At 55.6% G+C, this 25,620-nt stretch overlaps 1 protein-coding gene across 6 annotated transcripts in view; it reads left to right on the top strand.

The window, feature by feature from the left end:
* The window catches only part of NFIX (nuclear factor I X), a 98,128-nt gene that overhangs the window by 6,246 nt on the left and 66,262 nt on the right, over nt 1-25,620 (top strand). For 3 of the 6 annotated variants that reach the window (XM_045083378.1, XM_013054110.2, XM_013054108.2), the window contains one exon: nt 21,719-22,250. In XM_045083378.1, coding sequence (XP_044939313.1) covers nt 21,719-22,250 — 532 coding nt within the window. Of the gene's footprint in view, nt 1-20,313; nt 20,715-21,327; nt 21,403-21,679; nt 22,251-25,620 lie in introns of those variants that run through there. The other 3 variants (XM_004748315.3, XM_045083394.1, XM_013054109.2) reach the window with 3 other exon arrangements.

The following is a 25,620-nucleotide window of genomic DNA, read 5'->3' as shown; positions in this document are numbered from 1 at the left end:
GCCAGGGTGACCGTGCTGCCTGGCTGGCCGGGCGGGCAGGTGGGGAGGGGTCGGGGGCATGGAGCTGGGGTGTCTGGCTTCTGGTGGGGCTGGCAGGCCTCTGTGAGGCGCAGCTGTGCCCAGAACTCGGAGCTGTGTTTGCCACCACTACCGATGTGGCTGCGCCAGCCGGGGAGGGGGGAGGCGGGTGGCGGGCACTGCGGCGATCCGTAGCCAATCGGAAGCCAGGGTTGCACTGGGGAGCTTTCCCCCTACTGGGGCCCCACCCTGAGGGGAGCTGGGGGTGGTAGCCAGCAGTGGGCAGGGGGCAGTGCCACCATCACTGCTGAGGACCCTGCCCCCCCCGGCAGAAAGCTCTGTGCCAGCCTCCCTGGCACAGATCGGGCATGGGCAGGGGTCCGTCCCCACCTGAATCTGTGGGAGCCAAGACGGAAAAAGGGGCAACTCAGAGGTGCACCCTACCCCCTTGGCCTGGGGAAGCGGCTCTCAGTCCCGGGACAGTTGGGACCAAGGGGTGGGGGGCAAAGCATCCGGAGATTTCACCCCCATACTGGCTTCTGCAGAATCATCTTAGGGGTTTATTCTGGGTCCGTCTCACACAAAGTCGTACACTGTCACCGGCACGCGCGGGCATAGCACACCTTCCTAAATCAGGAGCGCACAGACACGGGCGGCCCCACACAAAGGGACTTGCCTTTCCACACAAACACCTAGAGATGCCCGCCCCACCCGAACACGTCAGCGTGGGCTACCTTTGCGGGGACGTGCACATGGGTACACGGGGTCCTTCAATCACAGGTCACGAGCTGCACAGCACAGACACATGCCTCGCTGTGGCCCAACACACAGGACCACGGAGTGTCGCACGGACCCACAGACACTCGGCGAGAAGCACATGGCACGTGCACGAATTAACACTGTCAGACTCCCAGAAACATACACACGAGCACGGATGCACTCCCGCCCACCATCACAGAGGAGCACATGCACACAGCCACACACTCACAGACACACAGCGATACACACACGCTTGGCAATGTCTGGGAACATATTTGGTCATCACACTTGGAGGGGAGCTGGCTACTGGCACCTTCCGAGGGGAAGCCAGGGACTCTGTCCCGCCCGCTCCAGCGCACGAGACGCCCCCACCACCACCAACGGTGATCCAGTCCCCTGATGTCAACAGTGCTGAAGCGGCGACATTCAGCCCGAATCCTCTCAGACACACACATGGGCACAATGGATACTCATCACACACGCAGGTGCATGTGTGTGTGCACACACACACGGACAAGATGCTGTCAGTGCCGCACACACAGTCTTGCTCGTCGGGACCCAGGTGTTGTCACAAATGCGACCTCATCCCCATACATAAGCCCAGGCACAGACGGTGTGGAGTTACAGTCCGGAGTTGCCCCAGTGCGTGTGGATGAGCATCACAACCACACAGGCGTTCACGCCGGGGTTACACCTGGCTCTGTTTGGAAATGGTGGCTGAGCGCTGGAACCTGCCCTCCTCGGGCCTCCCCTCTGCCTGCCTGCCCTCTGGCTGTCTTTGAGCCTCTAATTCCACTACCTTGACCTCTCCAGATAGAATTTGGGACTCTGAATCCCTGTGCTGGTTTGTCACACCTGAGGGGAAAAAGCGTGCGAACCCACATGCCTGGGCTGGCCCAAGACACCCCAGTCCTCTGGCCCAGCGGCCCCACTCTAACTGTCCTGCTTCTGGAAGCCATCAAGACAGTCCGGGAGGGAGGCGAGGCTAATTTCTGAAACTCTTGTCCTCCGTGAGGCTGTCTCCTTAATCCTCTGGCCATGGACTCTTCATTTCTGACTCTGGAGAAAGAAAAGCGAGGGCTGGCAGATTCGCACAGGGAGAAAGCATTTTATGGGATTATAATGAGATGTCCTAAAAACTGTAGTGATAGCTAAAGCGTGCTGTATGCTTGCTGTGTTGTACCCTGTGCTAAGTGCCTTCCCAGCTTGTCCCCAGAATCCTTCCATGTGAGGCAGGCGTGGCAGGGGTTAGCTGTGGCTGTGTGTGCGCTACTCTGTGTGCGGATGACAGTATAATAAGGCAGGGTTTCTTCAGTTTGGCACTGTTGGCATTTGGGACACTTGGACGTTATTAGGAGAGCGGGGGCTCTGAGCCAACTTCCTGGGTTTGAATCCTGGTTCATTCATTAGCTGTGTGACCTTGGGCAACTCACTGAACCTCTCTGTGCCTCTAGTTTCCTCTCACAGGGTTATGGTAAGGATGACAGGAGTTGGCTTATAGGAAGTGCTTTAAAGTAGTGCTTAATGCGAAGTAAGTGCTTGGTTTTATAGATGAGAAGCTAAGAGAAGAGATATCTAGCGCCAGGGTCAAGGGCTCGGAGGTGATAGAGCCTGAGCCTCTTCTCTGATTGCCACCACTCCAAATCCTCCTGATGGGGACAGAATCGCAGCTTCTTTTCTGGCCTTTACCAAATTTCAGAGTGAGCCTGTACATTCCCCACCCCCACCCCCACCATGTGAAGCTTGCCCCAGCTGTCAGCACTGGAACCCTCCTTACCACCCTGACCTTCAGATCTTCTTCCTTCCAGGACTCAGAGTGAGAGTGGGTGGTCGGCTCACCCACTCTGCACCACCACTGGCCCGGCTTGCCTTCACTCCCCCGACGGGGCGTGATGTCTTCTCCCACACCTTGCTGGGCACCCAGCTGGAGCCCGAGTGCTGGGGGTGCTGCTGGGGGCCTGTGCATTCCTTCAACAAATATCTACTCAGCACCTCCCCGGTGCCAGGCCCTGTTCTAGGCCCTGGGGGCTCAGCAGAGAGCAAAATCAGCAGAGGTGCCAGCCCCGGTGGGAGGGCAGACAGTGAACCTGAAAAACAAGGGAGTGTCCAGTCCTTGAGACAGTGATAGGTGCGAGGAGGAGGACAGGTAGGGCCCTCGGAAGAGCTGGGCAGCTGCTGTTTTAGCAGAGGCGGTCTGAGAGGCATCGTGGCCTGTCGCTGACCTGCCACTCAGCGTAGCTCTACCACAGCTCAAGCATGGCCTCACAGGCCCTTTTCCCTCTCGAGAGGGGGCAGTCCGGAGGTCAAGGGTATGAGGCTTAACCTGGTTGCCCCCACCGCCTGCCTCCGTGCGTGGCCTGTTGTTGGTGCAGCCTGAGATCATCCATTATCCGTGTTTGTGGATATACCGTATGCTGCCCGCCCAAGACGGGGAGACAAGATGGCTGGGGTTTCTCCTGTACAGAAATTGGGCCTCGATGGGCACCCGGTGTTCTCAGCCCTGCCCTGCTGCTCTGAGCTGGGGGTGGGGCAGGGGCAGCTGGTGGCCCGGAGTGGCACTTCCACCTGGGCCCCTCGATTTAGCTCCCCCGGGGCGGGCCCAGTTTATTTTTACCCCAGCCCGTCACTTTGGCAGTGCCAGGCCGCGCCATCTTTGTAGGGTCTTGGGGACCTGCCCACGGGCTCGAGGGGACCTGGCTTTGTCCGTTGGACCTCTGATTTCTGCGGGACCCCCATATTCCTCCACCCCCAAAGTTCTAGATGTGAGGGCTCTGGGCTGGAGCTGGTGGGGTCAGCGCTGCCGGCTGGCAACCACCGTGCCCAGCCTGGTGGCATTTGGCTTGGCGCCCTGCCCGCCCGCCACCCCCACCCCATGCCCGGGCAGAGCCCAGCGGCTGCTGCTGCCAGTCTCCATTTCAAAGCTTGGGGTGGGGGTGGGGGAGCGTTGGGCGCCTCCCGGCCCCCTGCCTGTCCCGTGCCACCTGGGGCTTGTCCCCCCATGCCTGCTCCCCGGAAGGCCCAAGACTGCTTTTCTCGCTCCCCTTTTGCAGCCCAGAGCTCCGCAAGGATGCCCGCCTGGCTTCCATCTTCCCTGCTCGTTTCTTCCCTTGCTTGCTTGCTTGCCTGTAATGGCTCACCATTTTTGGCATCTCCTCCTCCTCCCCCTCCCATAGGCACCAACCTCACTTCCAAACCCGCCATTGCTGGCTCTCAGGCCTTCTCTGCTGCCTGGGGCCAGGACCCTGGAAATGAGGGTTTGGGAAGGCTGGCTCTGTGGGCACCAGGGGCTTTCTGGGTGCGTGCGTGCGTGCGTGTGTGTGTGTGTGTATGCATGTCTGGAGGGGGACACAGGCCCTGAGCCAGCTTGTACAACCTGCCTCAAGGCTGGCAGAGCTGGGCTCTGGAAAGGGGGCAGCACAGAAGAGTGTAGACCCTTCCATTTCTAACCAGACCCAGGGACAATCAGTCTCTGGGCCACCCGGAGACCAGGGTGGGCATTCTTGCCAAAGTCCAGGGCCTGGACTGGCAAAAGCAAGGCTTTTCTCTGTGGGGTGCCCAGATCTTCCCCCCACCCCCCGGGTCGCCCGGGGCCTTCAGGATTCCTGCTCCTTCTCTCTGGAGCTTTGGGGAGGGGAACTAAGCCCCATGTTGGGCACTCGTGCCCCAAGAGGGGCAAGGGACTTCGGAGGAACCGGTTTACTCCCCCCACCCCACCCCAAGCCCGCTGCCCGGGCCTCTCTGCCTCTCTCGGCACTAAACAAAGTTTGCTAAGTAACTTCAAATGTTATTTGAGGACGGCCTGGCCTCAGCCCAAGGCGGCCCTGTGGAAACTTGTTTTTCGCTGCCGAGGCTGCAAGTATCAAAGACACACTTTCGGGGGGGGGGGGCTGCTTCGATGCCTCTCCCCACTCTGTGGCAGGGGCTGGCCCTGAATGGACACACAGACGCACAGAGGCCCGTACCGACAGAGGGACACATACATCATTCTGTGGCTTGCACACCAGACACACGACAGCCGTGGACCACAGCCCATGCCATCACGCACAAAACCTACACATCCTGACACACCAGGAGGCGGGCGGGGTTCACAGGGGGCTGCCCCCAGCCCACAGGGCCTGGGATTTTTCCAGCTGCGAGGTTTCTCCAAACCCGAAGTCCTCTATCCTCAGGTCTCCTGGGCGCAAGCTGGTGCTCGGGCAAGTCCCTTCCCCTCACTCAGCCTCAGTTTCCCCAGCTGTAAAGGGAAGAGGTGGGCCGGGGTGGTAAAAGAAATAGAATCCCACACAAATTAGGAGAATCCCCGGCTTTTCTCCCCCTCTGGCTGGGTTGATATGCAGCGTCCCTAAGATCAGGGGTCTGAGCGCGGAACCTGGGACACAGTGCCCTTCCGCATCAGTGGGTGTTTCTGCCAGTCCTGACCTCCCACCCACACAACCTGATGTGTGTCCAGCCCGACTGGAGGCCCCAGCCTCAAGCAGCTCCAGGTTCTCCAGGTCCCAGGCAAGTCTCCGGTCTTCTCACCTTCTCCCTCCATTTTTCCCCCTGGCTTTTCTGGAGCTTTCCCCATATCCCTCCTTTCTCTTGGTCTCCACCATCCCTGTCCAGGCCTGGAGCTCAGGGAAAGTGTGGGAAATAGGCTTGGGGTGTAGGCCCCCCACTGAAGCCAGCCAGACCTGGGGTCCTTCACACCCCGAGATCCCTGATGACCAATCCCGGGGTCTTCCGAACTCAAGCAAGAAGCGGGGGGGCCGGGGGACCTGAGTTGACAATAGCGGGTGCAGGGGCAGCTTTATCATAGGGCCCCTCTGACCGGTCACCTACTAAGGTTTGCAAGCAAGTGGAGTCCCACTGGACACGACAGAAAGGTCAAGGCCTGAGGGGCCACTGGACCCTGAGAGCCTCCCCCTTCCACTGTCAGCCAGAGCCTCACTGAGGGAGGTTTTCGGGAGTCCCCCAGCCCCAGCCCCACACACCGCCTCATCTCCACTCACAGTCGGTACCCGCAACACCCCGCCACCCGCAGTCTGTCGCGCAGTGACAGCCTGTCACAGGCAGTGCGCACACCGGCACAATCTGTCGTCCACGCACAGTCTCACACACAACCTGTCACACACACGCACACACACACAGCGGCACAGTCGCACGCACAGCCAGCCTCACGCGATCACACCAAGCGTCACAGCTTGTCACAGCCATAGACTCCTCACAATAAAAATAACAGCTACCAACTCCACAGCAGTTATGCCTGGGCAGCAGGCGGAGTGTGTGTGTGTGTGCGCGCGCGCGCGCGCGTGTGTGCTTGTGTGTGTGTGTGCGCATGTGCGCGCACATGACCTCCTGTAACCCTCCCAATGTGAGGCAGGTATGAGTAACCTGTTTTACAGATGAGGCAACAGAGGCCACAAGGTCAAGTGCCAAGGTCATGGGGCTGGAAGTGGGGGAGGGAGAAATTACTCAGTCAGGCCCCCAGGGGCAAGCAAGGCTTAAACAGGTCACCCTACTTTTCAACTCACTCCTATTCAGCGGAGACTCCCCCTCTTGGCCCTCCCTGTGGGAGTTCCCTTCCCATTCCCCGGATGGGCAGAACTGAGGTTCTAAGCAGTCCAGCCAAGAAACAGGGAAGGGGCCTCAAACTGTCTGCCCTCTGCTGCGGAAATTTGAGCCCTGCTCTCCACCCCAAATGCTATTTGGCTCCTCACCCGTGCATGGGGTTGCAGGATTCCCGGTGCGGGAGCATTTGACTGGGGCCAGGGTCTCAGTCCATGGGCTGGGGGAGGGGGACAATGAGTGGGAGAGTGGGAAGTTGGCAGCTGTGGGCACTGGCGACGACCCTCACCCCAAGCCAGGGCCCAGAGTCTAGGGCTGCCCAGCACCCCTGCTCCCCAAGGCTCTCTGCATTCCAGGACGAATCTCCTCCTCCCCTGCTGCCGGCTTCCCTCACTTTCCCCTTCTTTGTTCCACCCCTGCTGCTCCCCGGGGCTTCCCCCGTTTGAGCTGCGTTGGCCAAAACCAACACGCCTCCAGTGACTTCCCGCCGCTGAGGCTGGCTGGGCAGCTGGCCCTGCCCCCTGGCCTGCTCAGGGGTTACATCCAGGCTCTGCTGGCCTCAACGGTGGCCCCAGCACACATGGCTGCTCCTAGGGGGCTTGAAAACCCAAGGGGGCGGCCCCCCGGGGCAGCATCCCGCTGCCCTCTGGCACTCGAATGCCCGTGTCTGACAACCCAGCAGGCCATGCAGGCGGGCTCTCTCACAGAGGCTTAGCCGTGGTCCCCCAGGGGGATCCCAGGCACCACCAGTTCATATGCACGCATAGGCCTAACCCCTAGTGAGACTGCGAGGAGCACACAAGCCCATAAACTCGCCCTTGCCCGACATCAGATGGGGTCCCCCTCACACACACACACACACACACACACACACACCCCGCACACATACCACATGCTCTCCCCCGCCTTTTGCCCAGACCTGGCTCTGAGCACTGGTACTGACTGCCCTGTGCCCCCATGGGTGTGCTAGGCTCCGGTGAGTCGGCAAGCCTACAGGACTGCTGATGCCCGCACACGTGGCTCCAGGCCCACGCAGGTACACACCTCCCCAGCCTGCACACGCGTGTGTTTCACGTGAGCTGCACACCTGCCAGGCCGCCCAGGGCACCTGGCTCCAAAGCGGCATTCAGGTTGTTGGGGGAGGAGACCGGGAAGCGGAGGCCTAATTCCCCCCACCGCCCTGCCGGATTTCTCTTAGAACACCCGCCTTCCCAAATGTCCCTGGGGTGAAGGCGAGAGCCCCAGAGCTGCTACTCAGTGGCACCCCTGCATGTGACATATATATATATTGGAAATTTGTACTTTATATATATAGTTTACATAGAACCTCCCCCCATTGCTGCTCCACGTTTGCAGTTGGATTTTTACCATCCCCCCACTCGGCTTGGTCCCAAACCTGCAAACCCTTTTTCACCAAGCAGGGACATGGGGCCAGGCAGCATCAGCCTTCCCCCCTCCCTCTGTGGACGCCCCACGTTTTTTAAAGGCCGGGCCACACCAACAAATCCTGCAGCACTCCCCGAAACACAATCGCGGGGGTGGGTGCTGGCGGCCAGACGTTGCTTTTTGGTGTGTGTTTGCTGTTGCTGCTTAAATTAATCCTGAGTGACGGCCCACAATTCCTCTCCACAAAGAGGCCATTTAATGCCCCCTCCTCGGGCGAAACTTCCATTTGCCCCCCTGAGTCCAGCTTGGTAGCTCAGACCCTGCCCTGGCCTCCTGGCCTTCCCCTCAGGTGCGCCTGGGGCAGAGGCAGATTCCCCTTGGACACCCCACCAGGGACCGCAGGAGCCAGTGGGTGCATTTTGGAGGGGTGGGAGGTATCTTAAAATAGAAGTACATTGCTGAGCAGAGGTGGGGCAGGGGTTGTATCAGGACTCCCTAGATGGTCCCAGTGCCCAACGGTAGCACTTTGATGCCCCAACATCACCCAGAAGATATCTGGCACCCCCCACCTTAAGTGGGTGCATCCCATCATGTGCCTTTGCAAACCCCTGCAGAAAGTTGCCCCCAGGGCCATGCACTAGCCCCAGCACATGCATATGCCCCTTGCCAGGTGCAAAAGGTGTTCTTTATCCTCGTGGCATTCCCGGACCTGCTACAATTAGCTCACGCTGGGAATGGGGGTGGGGGCACAGGAGGATGGAGGTCGTGGGGGAGGCCTTCTCCTGGCCTCAGGCAGAGGGAGGGCTGTGTTCTTTCCACGCGGCAGGCAGGACACGGGTGCTGACAGTCACGGTCACCTGCACTGCACACCACGGGGTGGAAACGACAGGGACAACATACCCGTCGATGGTGCGGATGACCCCGGCCCTGGGGCACCAGAGGACCGTTGGCCGGGCGCAAAGTTGGGCGTGCGCGTGCGCGCAGAGGCAAAAAGGCGGGAAGCCGTCGTCGTCGTCATGCGACCAGACGAGAGTCTGTGCGCCTGTGCGCACGACGGCTGGGTCACTTGGGCGGAACCGCGCCAGGCGCTGAGCGAGGACTGAGGACCACTGCCTCCGCGGGCAGGTGACGGGAGACCGGGAACAGGTGTGAAGGAGTAGAGCGGAGAACGACGCCTCTGCGGGGCCTCAGGCCCGGTCGCTGCGGGGGTCCTCGCCTCCCCTGCCCCGCGCCCAGCTGGCAGGGCTCCCTTCCACCCGCGCACGGCCTAACCCCTCGCGGCGACCACCCCAAAGTGACCCCGCGTGGCGTCGAGGGCCTGCCGGCTTCACGTTCCGGGGCCCTAGCCATTTGCAGCAGCAGAGGCCTCCGCCAGAAGGGGCTCAAATGGCGGCGTTTTGGCCCGTCGGGTCCCCGGGCGCTCCGGGTGGGGCCGTGGGCCGCCTTTGCTTAAGTTCCCTCTTCCGTGCCCATCCGGATCCCCGACAGGGGCTAACGCGCGCGAAGGCTTTGCAATGAGCGCGATGCTGATAATTCCTGTAATTCTTTAGTCGCGCGGAGGACTTTTGGGGCGAAATGCCCCCAGAATCTGCAGGCAACCTTAGGGCGCCAATCTGGAGAGGGTCCCTTCTCTGCCCCCCTCATCGTGCGCGCGTCGCTGCCTCCAGACCCCAGGCCTCCCTTCCATTTCTCTCCCAGCCGCTGCTCCTTGGGGGGGGGGGGGGAGTAAGGGAGGGGAAATTTAGCAGGGGAGATTTTTGTTTGTTTCGAGGGTTGGCTGGGTTTGGGGGCGTTTGGCCTCCAGCAGGCACCGGGAAGAAATGTGACTAAGTGGCAGAAAATGTGCTTTCTCTTCCCCTCTCCCCTGCCTTCAGGCCGCGGGAGTTGCGCAGTCTCCAACAACGTTCCAAAAAAAAAAAAAAAAAAAATTCCCCTCAGATCCCCTCCGGTCAATACTGCCTTTCCTCTCACGGATGACTTCTTGAATTTGGGGTGCTAAGTCCCCCCCTTTCCCATTTCTCCCAGGCATTCTGCAGCACAACGTGGGCTGGCTTGTGGGGGTAAGGGATGGAAAAGCGGGAAAGGATCGCGTGCGCAGAGTGGGCCCGACTTAACCCGTCGGAGAAGGCTGGTGTCCCGAGGAAGTCACCCAGCGGCCCCTCTGGAACTCAAGCAGCACCCCAGCCTTCAGTGAAAGTGCCCTGGGGGCCCTCCCACCGGCCCATCGGAAACCAGTCATTAACGCTGACTTCTCATTGTCCAAATTACTTAAATGCGCTTTGGTGGTGTTAGGTCCTTTTACTTTTCCATGTGCAGATGACTCAGCCTACTCCAGCTGCGCCTGGGGAGGTGACCTGGGCAGCGGCTGACCCTGCACCCTGAACCCAGAGGCGGCCCATCCCAGCAGCACCTCCCTGGCCCCAGGCTCCCAGACCACACTTGGCTCCCTCCTCCCCTTATATTACAGGTCATCTTTTCCCTCCTTTAAAAAAAAATATATATATATTTTTAAGATTTTAAGAGTTTTGTTACTTTTTTTTTTTTTTTTAAGCGTGAGACAGAGGCTGATGGAAACGGGCTGTTAAAAAAAGAAGGAAATACATGCCGGTGGCACTCTGTGGAGCTGGCGAGCCTCGCCTGCCTCACGACTGAGTTTTTGGTCGCCAGTTCCCTCGTAGAACCGGGCATGGGCACCTGGGGTATCCACTGCTGAAAAGGCACTATAGAAATGCAAGGAATTATTATGATTTTAATAAAATTGTGTCTCATTTAGGAGCGCGCTTCTGCGCTGCCTCTGTCGTCGGAGCCCGGGTTTGCCGCGGCAAAGTCTGTAATCAGAGAAAAATACCAGCTTTGTTGAGGGTTAGAATGTATCATTGGCTAATGTGTGTGGTTTTTTTTTTTTTAAATAATGCTAAGCATTGGAATAATTAAAGAGTGAGAAATAACTCGTCTCTTCTCTCCCCTCGTCATTGTCTTATTTAAGGGTGAAAAGCGGGCTTTTAGGCAGAGCTGGTTAGTTTTAATGCGGGCTTTTTTTTCTCGCCCGCCTGTCCCTCCGCTCCGGTCTGATTCGCAAATCCCCAAACTGGCACAAGCCGGGAAACTTGCGGCGGCCGTTCTTCTCCTGGAGTTGGAGCCTCGCTTTCCTTTTTTTCCCCTCTTTCAGAGACAACCCTCGCCTCTTCCCTCCCCCGCCTCTGGGCCCTGACCCACTGCCTGGTTTGCGCTAGAGCGATTTAAAAAAGAAAGAAAGGAAGAAAGGAGCCGGGCTCTGGTACCCCTGTGCCAGCCGAGGGCGCGTTTCCCAGGCGGCGGGCTGGTGGGAAAGTCAAACCGGGTGGGGGGTGTGGGGGTCTCAGAGGCAGTCTTGATGCCTACTCTGCACTCCCCCCTACAAAAAAGAATCAAGTATTTCTAAAGATCGAAGGATTAGAGAGGGCTCAGATCCCTTGTCATATTTTAAAATCAAGCTGAACAGTTCTTTCTTCTCGGCCCCATACGCAATAGGAAGTGAAAATTCGGTCCTTGAGCCCGACTTGGCAGCCCCGCAGCCCGTGGTAGGGGAGAGAACTGCCCACTTGGGCTGGGCCTGGCGTCCAGCCCCAGGACAGTGCTACCACCACCTACCGGGCCTAGGTTTGAGGCCGGAGAGCGGAGTATAGGGCCAGTGGTGGGCATCGCTTGGGAAGATGTGGGAATTGAGGAAAGGGCGCTTCATCAGGGCTTCGGAGGTTTCCTTCGGGCTGGTGGGATGCAAAGTGGCTGCCCTGGCCCTTCCCCCAGTTGTGGGGTGGATGGGCTCAGAAAAGGGGGTTTCTGTAGTGCTTGGGGAAGTCGCAGCTCCCTGTGAGAAAGGAAAGGGAAAAGTGAGCAAGAAATGGGGGTAGGGACTAGTGCCCACAGGCACTGCTTCGAGTTGCAAAGGAGTTATTTATTTGCTTCAGGTGTTTTTAATTAAATGTGTTTCTCTTTGATTTTCCTTGTTATTTGGTGCTTAGACTTTTCCACGATCCCTTGCATTTTGTCTTTTTACATAAGCAGAACCCCCCCCCTCCTTGGAGAGATATTGTGGGAGGTACTTTGCCTTCAGTGCTTTCTCTTTCCTGCTTTTTTTAAAATTTAATTTTAAAATTATAAAGTAAATTTAGTGCGAGTGAAAGTGAGGGGGGAGCCAGCTGGGGCTGGAGCCAGGGAAAGGGGGAGGCAGATGCAGCAGGGTTGGGCCTCCCTTCCAGGGCAGCTCTGCCCCAGGAACCCCTCACTCCTCTCCCTGATAGACTTTTGGGGACTGGAATGAGGGCAGCCTGCCTGGATGGGGTGCTCATTTACCCTCCGGGAATCCCTGGCTCTGCAGAGCCACTTTTTCACCCATTATGCTCCACACCCCTGAGGGCCCAGGTCTCTGCCTTCGGGGCGGGGTGCACGGGGAGTCTCTCACTCCCCCTTGGTCACTATGACTCTTGGCTTTCAGCTCGGTGGGCCCTGTTTGTCCACGACACACACGCCCGGCTGGTCTGTTACCCCGCTGCACAGTTGGTTGCCCTGTTGATGGGATCAGAGCCGGGCAGGCACAGAGAGAGACAGAGACAGAGAGGCACGAAACCCCGCTGCAGAATTGGAGGGGCTTCTCTTCACCGCAGTTTGTTTGTTTGTTTGTTTGTTTGGTGGTCACATGAGTAGCGTATGCTGCTCTGTTAACACATGTGTATACATAGGTGCTCGAACTTGACATTACTGGTGGGGGCAGGAGCTGTTTCTAAGGCCTAGAAACTCCGAGAACTCTAAAGTTAAAAGCTAAAGTCCTGTTCAGCGGTGCTGAAAATGTTCTATTTCTTAATCTGGGTGGGGTCACACAGGTGTGTTCACTTTGTGAAAATGTATCGAGCGCCAGGCTTAGAAGTGTGCGATCTTCTCTACTTTTTAGGCATTTCAGTTAAGACGTTTATTTAAAAAGAAAAAAAAAAAAAAAAAAAAAAGGAAGACCCAGTCTCAAAAGAAAAGGCCTTCCCTAACAAAATAATAATGATAATAAATGATGATTTAAATAAGAATGTCCTCCAGCCGGCTTTGCTTAGGTCTCCCGCTAAAGAATGGTGGGAGGGCTTGTAAAAATTAGTGGGCTGATAAAAAAGCTCGCAGGCGTGTGGCCCACGAGGCTTCCAGACCCATCCGTGCGTGTACCGAGTGCCAGGAAACTGCCGGCAGACTCAGGTCTAGCTGTAGGATTTTGAACATCTCAGGACCAAAGGATGAAAAGTGGTAAGGAAGAAGTTACTTGCCAATTACATTTTGCTGTCAACATCTGGAAAGCAAAATTGCAGCTGTTCACCCTGCCCCCCCCTTACCACCTCTTCTTTTTTTCTGCACACTTAAATTTTTGTATGCATGCCATCCATATTTCGGTTTTCTGCTCTGTTAAAACATCTTCACGGGTCTGTTCAAATCGAGTTGTTGGGTTTGGGCTTTAAAAAAAAATATCTATATGTCTCTCCTAGTATGACAGTATAATTTTTGGAGCAATCTATTTGAACAGGCTGTCTATTAGTTGATAATCCCTTCCCTGTTCTTTCCCCTTCTCGGCCTTCCCAGGACTGTTTAGGCCAGAAGCTTCGGGGAGAACGCTCTCGGCTGCCCTCGCCTCTGCTCCTCTGGGCAGGTACTATAGTTTCACCCTCCACGGCCCTTCTGCGGTGTTTTTGTTTTCCCTTCGCCCCCCAAAAATATTTGAACCAAAAAGCCTCTTTTTTTTTTCCTCCACCCACAGCAAACTGAAAGGGCTAGTGAACCGTGATTCAACAGAGCGAGGGCGCCTCTTTTCTTCCTTAGCATTAATTAACTCAAGTTCGTTAGGACGTTGGGTCTGTCGCCCACAGTTTTCTCTTGTGTGTGCTGAATCGGGTCATAGAGGGAGACTTCCCGTGCAAACAGTTTGTGTTGGAGCTGGAGGACACAGAGGGGGAGAGAGGGTGAGAAAGAAAGCCAGCCGGAGAGGGACGGATTGTGGCCGAGGGGTGGCCAGGTCCTGAGCTCCCGGCACCCTGGTGCCAGCCTCCGCAGGGGCTAGCCACCAGGGGAATGAGGATTCTCGAGTTTTCTTGGCCATGATCCTGATAATAAATTAGTTGGGGGGAGCAACACATTTTGAGGGATTGAAAAATGTCTTCCTTCCAACTCCTCAAATGGTACATTTTGGGGAAGCCGCTTGCCCAGACAGGGCCAGCCCAGCTCCCCTGAGCCCTCAGGCAGTGAAAAACCCAGGCTGTTTCTATCCTAGCCACCCTGCTCTCTGCCCCCGGCTCTGGGCACTGCCTGTTGCCGCAGCAACTGCAAGAAATAGGCTTTCTGTGGGCCAAGGGTGCGACAGTGCAGCCCGGTGGAGGAGACGGGGGATCGGAGAAACTCTCCTCTTGCCGCGGCCCTTCTGCCTTCTGTCCTGTGGCCGGGAGTTGGGGAGGCGGAGTGGACTAGGTAGAGCAGGGGGGTGTCCCTTCGGATCGGGACGGAGCTCCTGAAGAGGGCCTGGGAAGCCCACGAGAAGGGTCTCAGAGGGGCAGGGGAGGGAGAGGAACACCTTCCCTGGAGGATCCCCAAGCCTTTTGTGGGGTCCGGGGTTACAGCTGACCTCGGGCAAACAGTCAACATTTTGCCATTCGCTCTAGCCTTCTCTCTGGCCCTCTGGATATTTTTACTGGGAATGGCGGATCCCGCACCGACCTCATCTTCACGGGCTGGTTTCCCCTTGCCATGCTTTTGTCAGTATTTTCAGTTCGCCCCGAAAGTTGTAAAGCTGGCTTGTGGGGTTCTTCCTTCCTCCAGGCGGCCTTGGCCATCGTGGAGTGACACTTTCCAGTCGCACCAGGTGGGTGAGACTCAGGCTCTGCCCTGCTCTTGCCCCTCAGAGCCCGTGGCAGTCCTCTGCCTAGCGCGCCCGGCGGAGGAGGATCCCCGCGTAGCCCTCCAGCTGGAGGGCAGGGCTCTGGCCTTCCCGGTTTTATTTCTATTTGGTGACACAAGGAAGCTTCAAGCTAAATAGTGAATTAAAGGACTTGGGTTTTTGTTTTCTAGTATCTGTAGAGGATGAAAGTCCATTCCCAGATGCACTAAAGAGAATAGATGGTCTTCCCAAGACCTGTATTCCTACCCTATTTTATTTGGTGCCAGGAGGGTGAGGGGAGATGTGCCTGGAGCAGGGTAGTGTTTGGAGCCAGAACGAGGCTGCCTGTTGGCCCGATCCCAGGCCACCGCTCCCAGTTTGTAGACAGGAGGAGAAAAAGAAGGGAAAGGGAGGCGGTTTTATAGGAGAGGAATGTGCGGCCTGGTTCTGATGCAGGCCGTGTCCTAGACCCAGCATGGGGGTGCGGGGCAGTTCCATTCAGCAAGCCGGAGAACGCTAGAAAAATCGTGTGGGGCTGCCTTTCCTGAGCAGAGGAAAACAGGCCCAAGTCAGCCAAAAACCCGCTTTGTCCAAATTCTGTGAGCCTCCTCGCAATGTGCATTTTCTGGTTTCCATGCCTGGCATTTCCAGATTCTTGGATGATTTTACTCTGGCTGCAGAGCCCCATCCCGCCTCCCCCCACCCCTGCCCAGAGAGGGGAGGCCCCACCTACCTCTAGGATAAGCAGCCTGGCCCCTTCCTTTTGCTTCGTACAGTTCTCTTTCCACCTTTGCCCCAGAGTCCGGACACTGCCTTCTTCCCTGCCTTCTTGTGACCCTTCTTCTGTGGGACAAGAGGGGAGATGTTGGGGTTACAAAGTTGACCCCTTTCTGTTGGGGCCAAGGATGAATTATAAAATCCCAAGAATTGGGCAGAGTAATCAGGGCTCTATTTGTGGCTTTTTAAAATTTCCTGCTTCTTTTTTCACCCAGGCTGCAGATAGGCAGTAGTAAAATGGTTACTGAAATATCTGGTTGGTCCTAGGAAGGTTTTATTTGCACTCACTGTGTATAGTTATCCAAATGAGCATGGCCATACATACGTAAATATATATATATATTTATATGTGTAGCATGTGTCCAGGGTCGTCTGAGAGAATAAATCTGGGTCTCAAAGCAAGTAGTTTGTGGACAAATAGGATTTTTGTAAACATAAGGAACAGTGGCCCTGTCTTTAAAGATATAACTTACGCTTCTGGACATTTCACTGTTGGCAGGTATGGTCGCTTTCAAAACCTGTCTCAAGCTGGGAAAATTAGTTTGTTTCCTTGAAGACTTTTGAATACTGAGTGAAGTTCTGTATGAATTTTCCTATTTTCCCTTAAGTAATCCACAAGACTTCATTTGTTTTGCGGAGTTTTGGAAAACCACACATTTTACTTTCTTGTGATAGAAGCAGTCATTTTCCTTAGCTAGCTTTGCTTTTTTGCTCCTGACCCAGAGCCCTTGTCTTTTGTCCTTGTTCCTTGTTTTCTTTTTTTTTTCTTTTTTCTTTCCTTTCCTTTTCTTAATTTTCTTTTCTTTTTCCTTTTTGGTCCTGTCTTCTCTCCCTCCATCTTTGCCTTTCTTTCTTTGCAGTTTTGGGCCCAACTTGGCTTTTTCTCTCCAGGTTTGGCTTTCTTCTCTTTCTCTTCCTCTTTCTCTCTCTCTCTCTCTCTCTCTCTCTCGCTCACTCGCTCTTTTCCTCTTTTTCTGTGGTCTGATCAGTTTGTTTCTTTTGGAGGCACATTATTGCTAGTGATGGCTGAAACTGCCATGAGTATTTCTGAAATGTTTCAGTGAAAACTGTTGCTTTAAAAAAAAAATCATATTCTATATACTTGACAGTAAAAGAGGCCTTTCTCTCCCAAAGGCAGAAAAATTCCTTTCCACAAACTAAAAACCCCATGTTAATTTTAAAAGTCTTATCTCTGGCTTCTTGATTTTTCTTTTAAGTGAAGAAAATACCTTTCCCCTCAATTTGTCTGCTTTTACATTATTTTTCCCCCCTTGTATTTAGTTTTCGTCTTTGCTCCCTGCTGTCACCAATATCACTGGCTCCCTCTCCCTGGTTTTTTTCTCTCATTCTCTTCCCTCCTCCCCTCTCCTTCTCAGAGGCCTGCCTGTCCCCTTGCTTCCTCCATCCCCTGAACCCTTGCACTTGTGGGTGACTCAGCCCTTGGAGAAGCCTTGAATTGTCTGAAGGTTTGTGTCTTGGCTCTTGTCCGCGTGCAGGGTGCGGAGCCTCTGAGCCCTCAACCCAGGCGGGAGGGGAGAAGGGAAGGAGGCTGGGTCTGGGACAGGTAATCTTCTAACAGAGCCTGCACTCTCTTAACAAAAGGGGGACAGTCCCCTTTTGTCTGGGGCTCCTGAGGGGCGTGTCCAGGGCCTAGAGCCACCACCAGTGGCATGGAGGAGGAGGCTGCAGCGGTAGGGGCACACCAAGTGTTTCTAATGGAACCTGAGTGAGTCCTCTCTGTGTGTGCCCACAGAAGAGAGAGAGACCTTCTCCCCTCCCTCCCAAGCCTTAGGAATACCCTGGCCTCAGGCCTCTCTTCCAGAAAACTCCCCCACACACCCCAGACAGTGGCCCCTGTGGGAACAGGGTGAGCGGAGAGTGCTCCCTGGGAATCCACTCTGCCCACCTTCAAGGTTACGACAACTGGCAGGAGAAGGACAATTGACGATTGTTCTCCTTCCGTGTTACTCTCCTGGGAAGGGCCTGTTGCTCCTCCTGTTCAGGGAGCATTTGAGGGGGCGCACTGTGCTCTGTGTAGATCCCTGAGGCTCTATTGAGAAACTCCACTGGCCCTCCTGGGTCGCTTCTCTGTCCTATCTCTGTGCCACTCCCCCGACCTTTGACCCTTCCCTCCATCCCCAGAGTGAATCGAGGATCTTGTCCGGTTTCCTTAACTTCCGCATGGACCCTCCCATCCGCCATCTCCCCACCACTCACCCAGGTGTACAACCCATGCTGAGCGCATCTCTTCCAGCCGGCTCCGTGGTCTGTGAGACGGAATATGCCAGAATCCTCCAGGAGGCCCGTGTTGGCCATTTTCTGTTTGGTGTCTAATATTTAGTATAAATCAGAATGCCAGAAAAACACCCATGTGCTGAATATAAACTCACTTCTGGTTTTTACCATCTCATCTCCACTCTAGAAAGTAAGAGTGCTTCTCTCAAGGTGGAGAGGCCGGGTTTGGTATCTTATGTCACTCAGTTAACATCTTTGGCTAATTGGACTGAAGCTGGTTATTAACATGATGTTAATTATTGAACGCTACTCTAAGAGGCCTGTCCGCAATGACACCTGCCTTCTGCTGGCTCACCTCTGTTTCTCTTGGTGTCAGCTGTGAGCTCACTTCAGACCACTCAGCTCAGGACCTGGAGCCCAGACCCGGGTCCCAGGTGCTGGCCGGCGTCTTTCCCTTTGTCAGGGCTCAGCACCAGCCCAGGGCTGCTTCACACCCCAGGTGTTCTTCCGGGAACCTTTCTGCCAGCATAAAGGCCACGGAGCACAGGGTTTCAGATGGGGAAGGAAGGGGCAGGAGTGAGCAGTGACCTTTCTTCCCCCTCCCCATGCCAGCTGAGGGCTGAGCCTCGCCTGGGGAGAGGGCAGCTGTGGAGACAGCTCCGAGCGGGATCAGCCTCTCCCTGTCTGTTCCAGGTCTCTGCCCTTCTTTTAATAACTGTCTCCTCCTTACAGCTTCTGCAAGGCCCGAAGCAGGCAGAGAGAACCCCATGGAGATGGCACTCACCCCAGGCCTCCCTCTCCCGGACTCACCCTCCCACCTGGCTGGGAGGGAGGCCCCTTCCCCATGACTCAGTTTCCCCAAAGTTGTCCTGCTTTTCCAGCTAGAGCCCTTTCCTTTCCGTTTTGCTGTTTCCTGCCTTCGATGTCTCCCTTTCGTATGGGTTTCTTTGCACTGGTGCACCCTGCTCCTCCGTAGGGATTTGGGCCCTTTCTTCGGAATTGAATTGGGGGGGGGGGTAGGTGAGTATTGCCTCTCCTCCAACCAAGAAACACTAAACACGGATCAAGTGGAGAGGGTGAAGCTGGAGAAAGCCAAGAATGGAGTGGCTGGGGCTTGGGGGAGGCCTCGCGCAAGACTCAGTCACTGTTCGGAAGTAGTGTCCGTCTTCCTGCCTTTGTCACTTCTCCCTGGGATTGGCTGTTGTGTTTGTGGCTGCATGTAGTGCTTGTCAGCGGAGTGCTGTGACAGGAGGCTATTTTAATAAACTGTTGCAGTTTCTCGAGCCGAGCTGCATTGCGTTGGCATCCCTCGTCACCGCTAATGGAGCGTGCGTGGCTGGGTGTGGGCTGAGGGAGGCAGTGGAGCTCGCTGGGGGCCTGGGGGTGGGTGGGGGGGGGCCGTCTGGTCTGGGAGTTCTGCTGCCAGCGGCAGCCGGGCCCGGGGAGGAAGGGGTGGCCGCACCCTGGGCGCCAGGTCCCTGCCCTGGAAGTGCTGCTGGCATGGACACTTTCCGAGCTCTTTTTCTTCTCTTTCTATTCATAGCACCGCAGGCTCGCGTGTATGGCCAGGGAGGAAAACTTCCACTCGCCCCTGTGCGCTCCATAAATAAAAAAAGAAATAGAACCAGAAAGAGAGTGTGAGGGCCTGAGAGAAAGAGACTGAAACCAAAACACAGAGAAGGCGCAGCTGCTCTCCCCAAGGCCTTCTGGGGCGCCCGCCCGAGCCAGGCCTTTATTTATTTCTTTTTCTGGCTTAAAAAAAAAAAAAAAAAAAAAAAAAGGAGGAAAAAAAAAATCCGTGTCTTCCTCAATCCTAGTCCCCCCAGCCCTACCCCCCTCCCCAGATTTGCTGGCTGCTGCTGCCCAATGGACCCGAGTGGGAGCTTGGAATGAAAAATTCATAACTGCTGGACTTTGCTTGTTCATTAGACGTGAACTTGTCGATTGGGCAAATTGTTTTTGGTCTCCAACTGCCGGGGGCTCTCCCCACCCTCCCGGCTCGCCCGGTTCCCTCCTCCCCTTGGACACAGCCATTGGCTGCTCGAGGATGTCTCACTGCCAAATAGGTGGATCCTTCTCTCTCTCTCTCTCTCTCTTCCTCCCCCCCCCTTTTTACTGGCTTTGGCACAGGCAAATGGATGGGGATTGAGCATGAAAGGGGAGAGAGAGGGAGTTTGAGAGAGAAAAGCAAAAAAAAAAAAAAATCCAAAACCCAACCAGCGCGCACACACACACACACACACACACACACTCTCTCTCTCTCTCTCACTCGCACACTCACACACACACACACACACACCACCATCCCATCCACGTCCTCCCTCGATCTCTCCCTCTCTCTCTCCTTTCCTCCCTCCCTTACTCCCTCTCTTTTTGCACGCGTCTGCCAGCGACGGTCTGCAGCCGGTCCGAACTCGTCCTCTTCCCCGGGAATCTGCAAGCTCCCCCTTTGCCTGCGATCAGGCTCAGAGGCGGAGGGAGGCAGCGCGAAGTTTACACCCCTGTGCCGCTGCCAAAGCCGAAAGCCTTTTTCTTCAGCTGCTGCTTTCCCCCTCCTGGTTTTTGTTTTTGTTTTGTTTTGCACGGGGGTGGGGTGGGGGGTGGGGTGGGGTGGGGGGTGGGGTGGGGTGTGCTGTGTGTTGGGGTTGGTGATTGGGAGGTAGGTTTTGATTTTTAAATTTTGCATATTTTCCTTCTCTCTCTCTCTCTCTCTCTCTCTCCCTTTTTTAAACTGAAAGAGGATGCACAGGAGGCGAAATTGAACATTTTTTTTTGTTGGCTTTTGTTTACCTGGCGTGTGTGGCAACCGGCTCGCTCCCTCTCTCTGCTTGCTATCCCTGACCTTTCTTTCTTTTTGCTCCTTTTCAAAAAAATATTAATTTCCCCCTTCTGTGCAATGGAGCGTGGAGGGGGGAGGAGGGGGAAGGGTTTGAGAATCCACCCAAGCCCGGCCCCTATTCCCCAGAACACCAATAATAACCCCCTTTAAAACATTTACCTTCCTCCCCTGCTCCTCCCCCTCCCCCCTCCCCCCACCCGCCCCCAACTCACAACTCTGTTGAGTCCAGAAGCTCAGAATCGGGCGTTGGGCTTTGCCGGGTGCTTCAGATCAATGGTAATTATTTAATTTTTTCCAGTTTTATTTTTGTAAACAGAAATCAATGATTATTTAAACTTCAAACAAGCAAACAAGCAAAAAGAAAAAAAAAAACAAAAACAAAAACAAAAAGCGGGAGCCCAGCCCTCTGTCACCTGACTGAGTGGGAAAGAGGGTGAAGGGGTCAGTGGGGAAGGGGCTGCAGGACGCCCCACGTAGCTTTTAACCCTAATGTGGCCGAGGCAACCACCTTATTTGTGCTAACAAGAAGTGTTTTGTTCCTTATTACTGTGATTAACATTAGTATCGGTGTCGGTAACAAAGCTGAAATCACATATTTAGGATTTAGATCTGATTAAAAAAAAAAAAATGCTGGGGTGGATGTTCCAATTGGAGCAGGAGAAAAGAGAATGCAAACAGCTCGGGGAGGAGAACGCCAAATCCGGTTCCTCGCCCGGCTCCTGGATGTCATGTTCTCTCTTTTTGGGGGTGGCCAAAAGCCGACCGGTGTCGGGACACGAGGCGGCCCCCGCACGCCTCGCCTGCGCGTCCGCGGGAGTCGGGGCAGCCGGGACCCGGCGTCGGGGCGAGCTGACAGGAGTTTGCGGCAGCGACAGAACATGGAGATGTCATGGGCGCGACAGAGCCTGGCGGGGATACCAGCAGCGTGTGTGTGTGGACGGCAACGTTGTCTGTGCGCGCGTGTGTGTGAGTGAGTGAGGGGGAGAGAGAGAGAATAGGTGTGTGCTCAGGCGCGGGGTGCCTCTGTCTGGCTGCCGAGGCTGACATGGGAGCGAGCGGCTGGCCAGGCTGGTGGCGGCTCCAGACCACACTTTCGTAGAACAATCACGACAGAACATTGTCGTGGGAGGGGGGGGGGCGCGGCGGCGGAGGAGGAGGCGGCGATTTTTCTGGTGCCCCCCTTCTAACGCTTCTTCTCTCCTTTTCTCTTTCCCCCTCACCCCGTCTTCCCCTCCTCCCGTCCTCCCTCGCCCCGCATGCTCCCGGCTTGCCGCCTGCAGGATGAGTTCCACCCGTTCATCGAGGCGCTGCTGCCTCACGTCCGCGCCTTCTCCTACACCTGGTTCAACCTGCAGGCGCGGAAGCGCAAGTACTTCAAGAAGCACGAGAAGCGGATGTCGAAGGACGAGGAGCGGGCGGTGAAGGACGAGCTGCTGGGCGAGAAGCCCGAGATCAAGCAGAAGTGGGCATCCCGGCTGCTGGCCAAGCTGCGCAAAGACATCCGGCCCGAGTTCCGAGAGGACTTTGTGCTGACCATCACCGGCAAGAAGCCCCCCTGCTGCGTGCTCTCCAACCCCGACCAGAAGGGCAAGATCCGGCGGATTGACTGCCTGCGCCAGGCCGACAAGGTGTGGCGGCTGGACCTGGTCATGGTGATTTTGTTTAAGGGGATCCCCCTGGAAAGTACTGATGGGGAGCGGCTCTACAAGTCGCCCCAGTGCTCGAACCCCGGCCTCTGCGTCCAGCCACATCACATTGGAGTCACAATCAAAGAACTGGATCTTTATCTGGCTTACTTTGTCCACACTCCAGGTAGGTCACTCTCAAGCCCCTTCCCCGTTTTAGTGTACCTGCCGGCATTGGTTTTGTGTATGGTGCCTCTTCTTTCCAAAGGACCCATGCCCTGGGCCTAACTAGCGCGCCCGTCCTGCCTGGGGCCGAAGCCCCTGCGGAGGACCCCTTTTCTCCTTCTTCTGTTTCCCTCCACCCTCCTGGTTCTTCCTCCTTCGCTCCCTCGCCACCCTACCTACCGGATTGTCGTGCGTCTCCCGCTTTGGAGGACTCGTCTTACCCAAAAGACGCTGCAGGTCTTAGGACCGGGGCCAGGCTGCCCCAGAATTATCCACGATGGTGAGAGTTGGTGATGAACATTACCACACATAAAAAAAAAAAAAAAAATCACTCGTTGCAGAGATTTAAAATGAGTCAGAAGAAGTATCGGGAGCCAGGTGCTGGCTTTCCTGCGGCTTCCTCCTAAGTCCTGGGGAAAAGCGGGATTTGGCACAAGCGGGGTGGGCAGCAGTTCGGTGGAGAGAGGGGCGTGTAAAACCCCCGGTTAGGAGCCAGAATGAATAGAAAAGAGGAGAGAAGGCAGAGGCGGGCCGATTCTGGGGCCCAGATGCCCAGGCGGGAGCTGGTATGGCTGGGATTTGGCTGCCGAAGAGTAGGAAAGTCCTTGGACTTCACAGAAAGTGAAAAGGAGCAGAGGATTCCTTGCGCTGTCCCTTCGCAGTCTGGCTCCAGTGGGGAGACCCCAAGGCTCCCCACCCCTCTGCTGGGAAGCACAGAGGCTCTCCCAGGCACCGGCATGGCAGGGAGGGGCAGCGGTGGTCTGCGAGAAACAAACAGTCCCCAAACTCTGCAAATTTTCCTTTTCCTTTTGTGTCCCGAGTAGTTCCAGTTCTCCTCTTGGCTTTTCCAGTTTGACGCAGCATTTTGGGTCGGGATGGTGCCGTTCTCTTCCTCCGGTCCTTTCGCCAACCCCCCCCCCACCCTTTCCCTTTTTATAATTTCTTTCCGCTTTTGTTTTCTTACAAATTGAAACAGAGATGGCTGGTTAATTTTTAGCCTCCACTCAGCTACGCCCAATTTACTGCCGCCTTTGAAACCTAAACGGGCGGCACTCTGTGATTAAGCAAGGCAGAAGTGTGTTTACATTATGCCCAACCAACTTGTAATGAGAGGGCTACCAAACCTTTTTCTGTGTGTGTGTGTGTGTGTGTTTTTCCTTTCCACCATTCCGGTATTTTTTTCCCCCTTGTTTCCCTTCTTTCTCTCTTTATGCAAATGTAACAGAATGTGGCTTAACTTCAACTCTGGTGAATGTTCTTTCCCCGCAAGAGTGTGTGAGTGTGTGAGTGAGTGAGTGTGTGTGTGTGTGTGTGTGTGTGTGTCTTCCTTCCTGTTCATTCATAAAAAAGAAAAGCAACTCACTTTTCTGCTGTGGTCACTCACTTGCCTGTTTGGGAAGTTGGGAGGAGTGGTATGACTTAATCCAGACATGAAATTTGGGGGAGCTTTTAGCACTGCGTCAGGAAGGTAACCTGGGCTAGAATGAGCGCTGAGGGTTTCTGTGCTGGACAACTCTGGGGAAGAAGAGGCGGTGCCGGAGGCCTCTGTCCCTGCTGGTTCACATTCTCTCTCATGAGAGGTGGCTTTGGTGGTTGTTTGGAAGCAGGGAACAAACCCCCTCACCTTTGACCTGGCAGGAAGCCATTGCCCCCTCCATGGATCTTTCTAGGCCTGCACCTGGCCCTGTGGGACTCTCGTGACCCCTCGTGAAGAATGCGCAACCGCCAGTCCTCTCCACTCCTCGCCCTTTTTTCCTTCTGGAAAATAAACTAAAGAAAGATTTGAAAAGTTATCCTCTCATTCTCTGTCTACACAGCAAGTCAGAGTGGGGAGGGTGTGTGCCTGGTGGTGCTGTAGCTTCGGGGGAGCCTGGAGCCTTGAGTTTGTGTCTGCCAGGCAGACCTTCTAGAGGGGATTGGGTACCTTCTGACTTCAGCACTGGGGCCTCTAAGACGGAAATCAGGACTCTTCTTTCTCTGGCTTCCCCCTGCCCTGCTCTCTAGCTAGATCTCTGTAGCTGAGCTGTTTCCCTTTCCTCTTTTATTGTAGGCCAGATTCTTGACTGCTGCCAGCATGGGGCTGAGTTAGGATGAAGTGTGTGTGATGAAGGAGACGGTTTGTGGCCAGCCTGCTGGCTCCTGGACTAACCAGGCAGGTGTCGGGAGAAGGGAGGCATCCCCGCCCGCCCCCCCAAGCCATAATGAGATCATTTGCCCAGGAATATGAGAGAATTCATGCCCCATCGAATGTGGCCGCAGCCATTTCTGTCCCGGCTGAGGTCCAGTTCCTGGACAAAAGCTGAGTGGAGAACTGAGGACATTTTAAAATAATTCATCCCTACTCTGGCTCTCTGGACTCCAGATAATTTCAATCAAGGTAGGATTTCTTGCCGGAATGGCTTTAATTCAAACGTGCCTCACTGCAGGAGCAGGGGTGAGTCGTTGGAGCACGGGCCACAGTGGGCCCGGGGTAGATGGTCTCGAGGATGCGAGGAGCAGGCACGGATTTCCTCCCAGGCCACCCCAGTTTGCTAGAAGATGTCTTCTTCTGACTAAATCCCCACACAGCATCGATGGGACAGCATAGCCCTCTCCATGCCCTGCGCTCCGATGCCCTCAGCAGCCCGCCCCACTTGTTCCTCCCACCGGAACCTGGGAAGGCGGTCTGGGGTCGCAAGGGCTCAGACAACAGTTGCTGTGGATTCTAAAGGAAGTACCTTTCTTTCCTTAAAACTGGGCCAAAGGACCCGGTCTGGGCTGCGCCGGTGGTGCCCGGTTTGATGGCAAGAGTATGACTCGGTCCTCAGCTAGGGAGCGCCGCTTCACCTGCAGGTGCCGTCGTCATCCGTGGCCCTTGGTGCTCTTGTTTTGCCCACATGAAGCTTTACGAGGAGCTGTGGTTGGGGAAGGAATCAAGGACATGGCTGTGTGATGTCGGGAGCTCCACTCCCAGTGTGCGGGGTCCCAAAGACCACCCAGAGTCTGTTCCGGCCTCCATGAGGGCTAGCCTTCCTGCTGGGAAGGAATCTCGCCATGTGTCTGTTCCATTTAGGAGGGGATGTTGAGGAAGAGCAGAGAACACTGTCATGGGGAAGAGAGGTGTATCCCTGGTGATGTTCTGCCATCCAAAGAGGTGGCCCTAAGGCGGGCGGTCGCAGATGGGCCAGAAGTGTGGGTCCTGGAGGCCCTTGCTTGTGTGGGGAAGGATGGCGGGGCTGGGCTGGTGGTGGGCTCAGTTCTTTACAAACCCTCCACGGGGCCCTGAGGGTGGACTGGTATCTTCAGACCTGCCCTGATCTAGGCTTCGGCCTTAGGAAATAGAAAAATCTGGG

This window comes from Mustela putorius, unplaced genomic scaffold (assembly GCF_011764305.1).
Source record: "Mustela putorius furo isolate JIRA1106 unplaced genomic scaffold, ASM1176430v1.1 tig00000095_pilon_pilon_pilon, whole genome shotgun sequence".
Lineage (NCBI taxonomy): Eukaryota > Metazoa > Chordata > Mammalia > Carnivora > Mustelidae > Mustela > Mustela putorius.
This window is presented reverse-complemented; position numbering and strand designations above follow the sequence as displayed.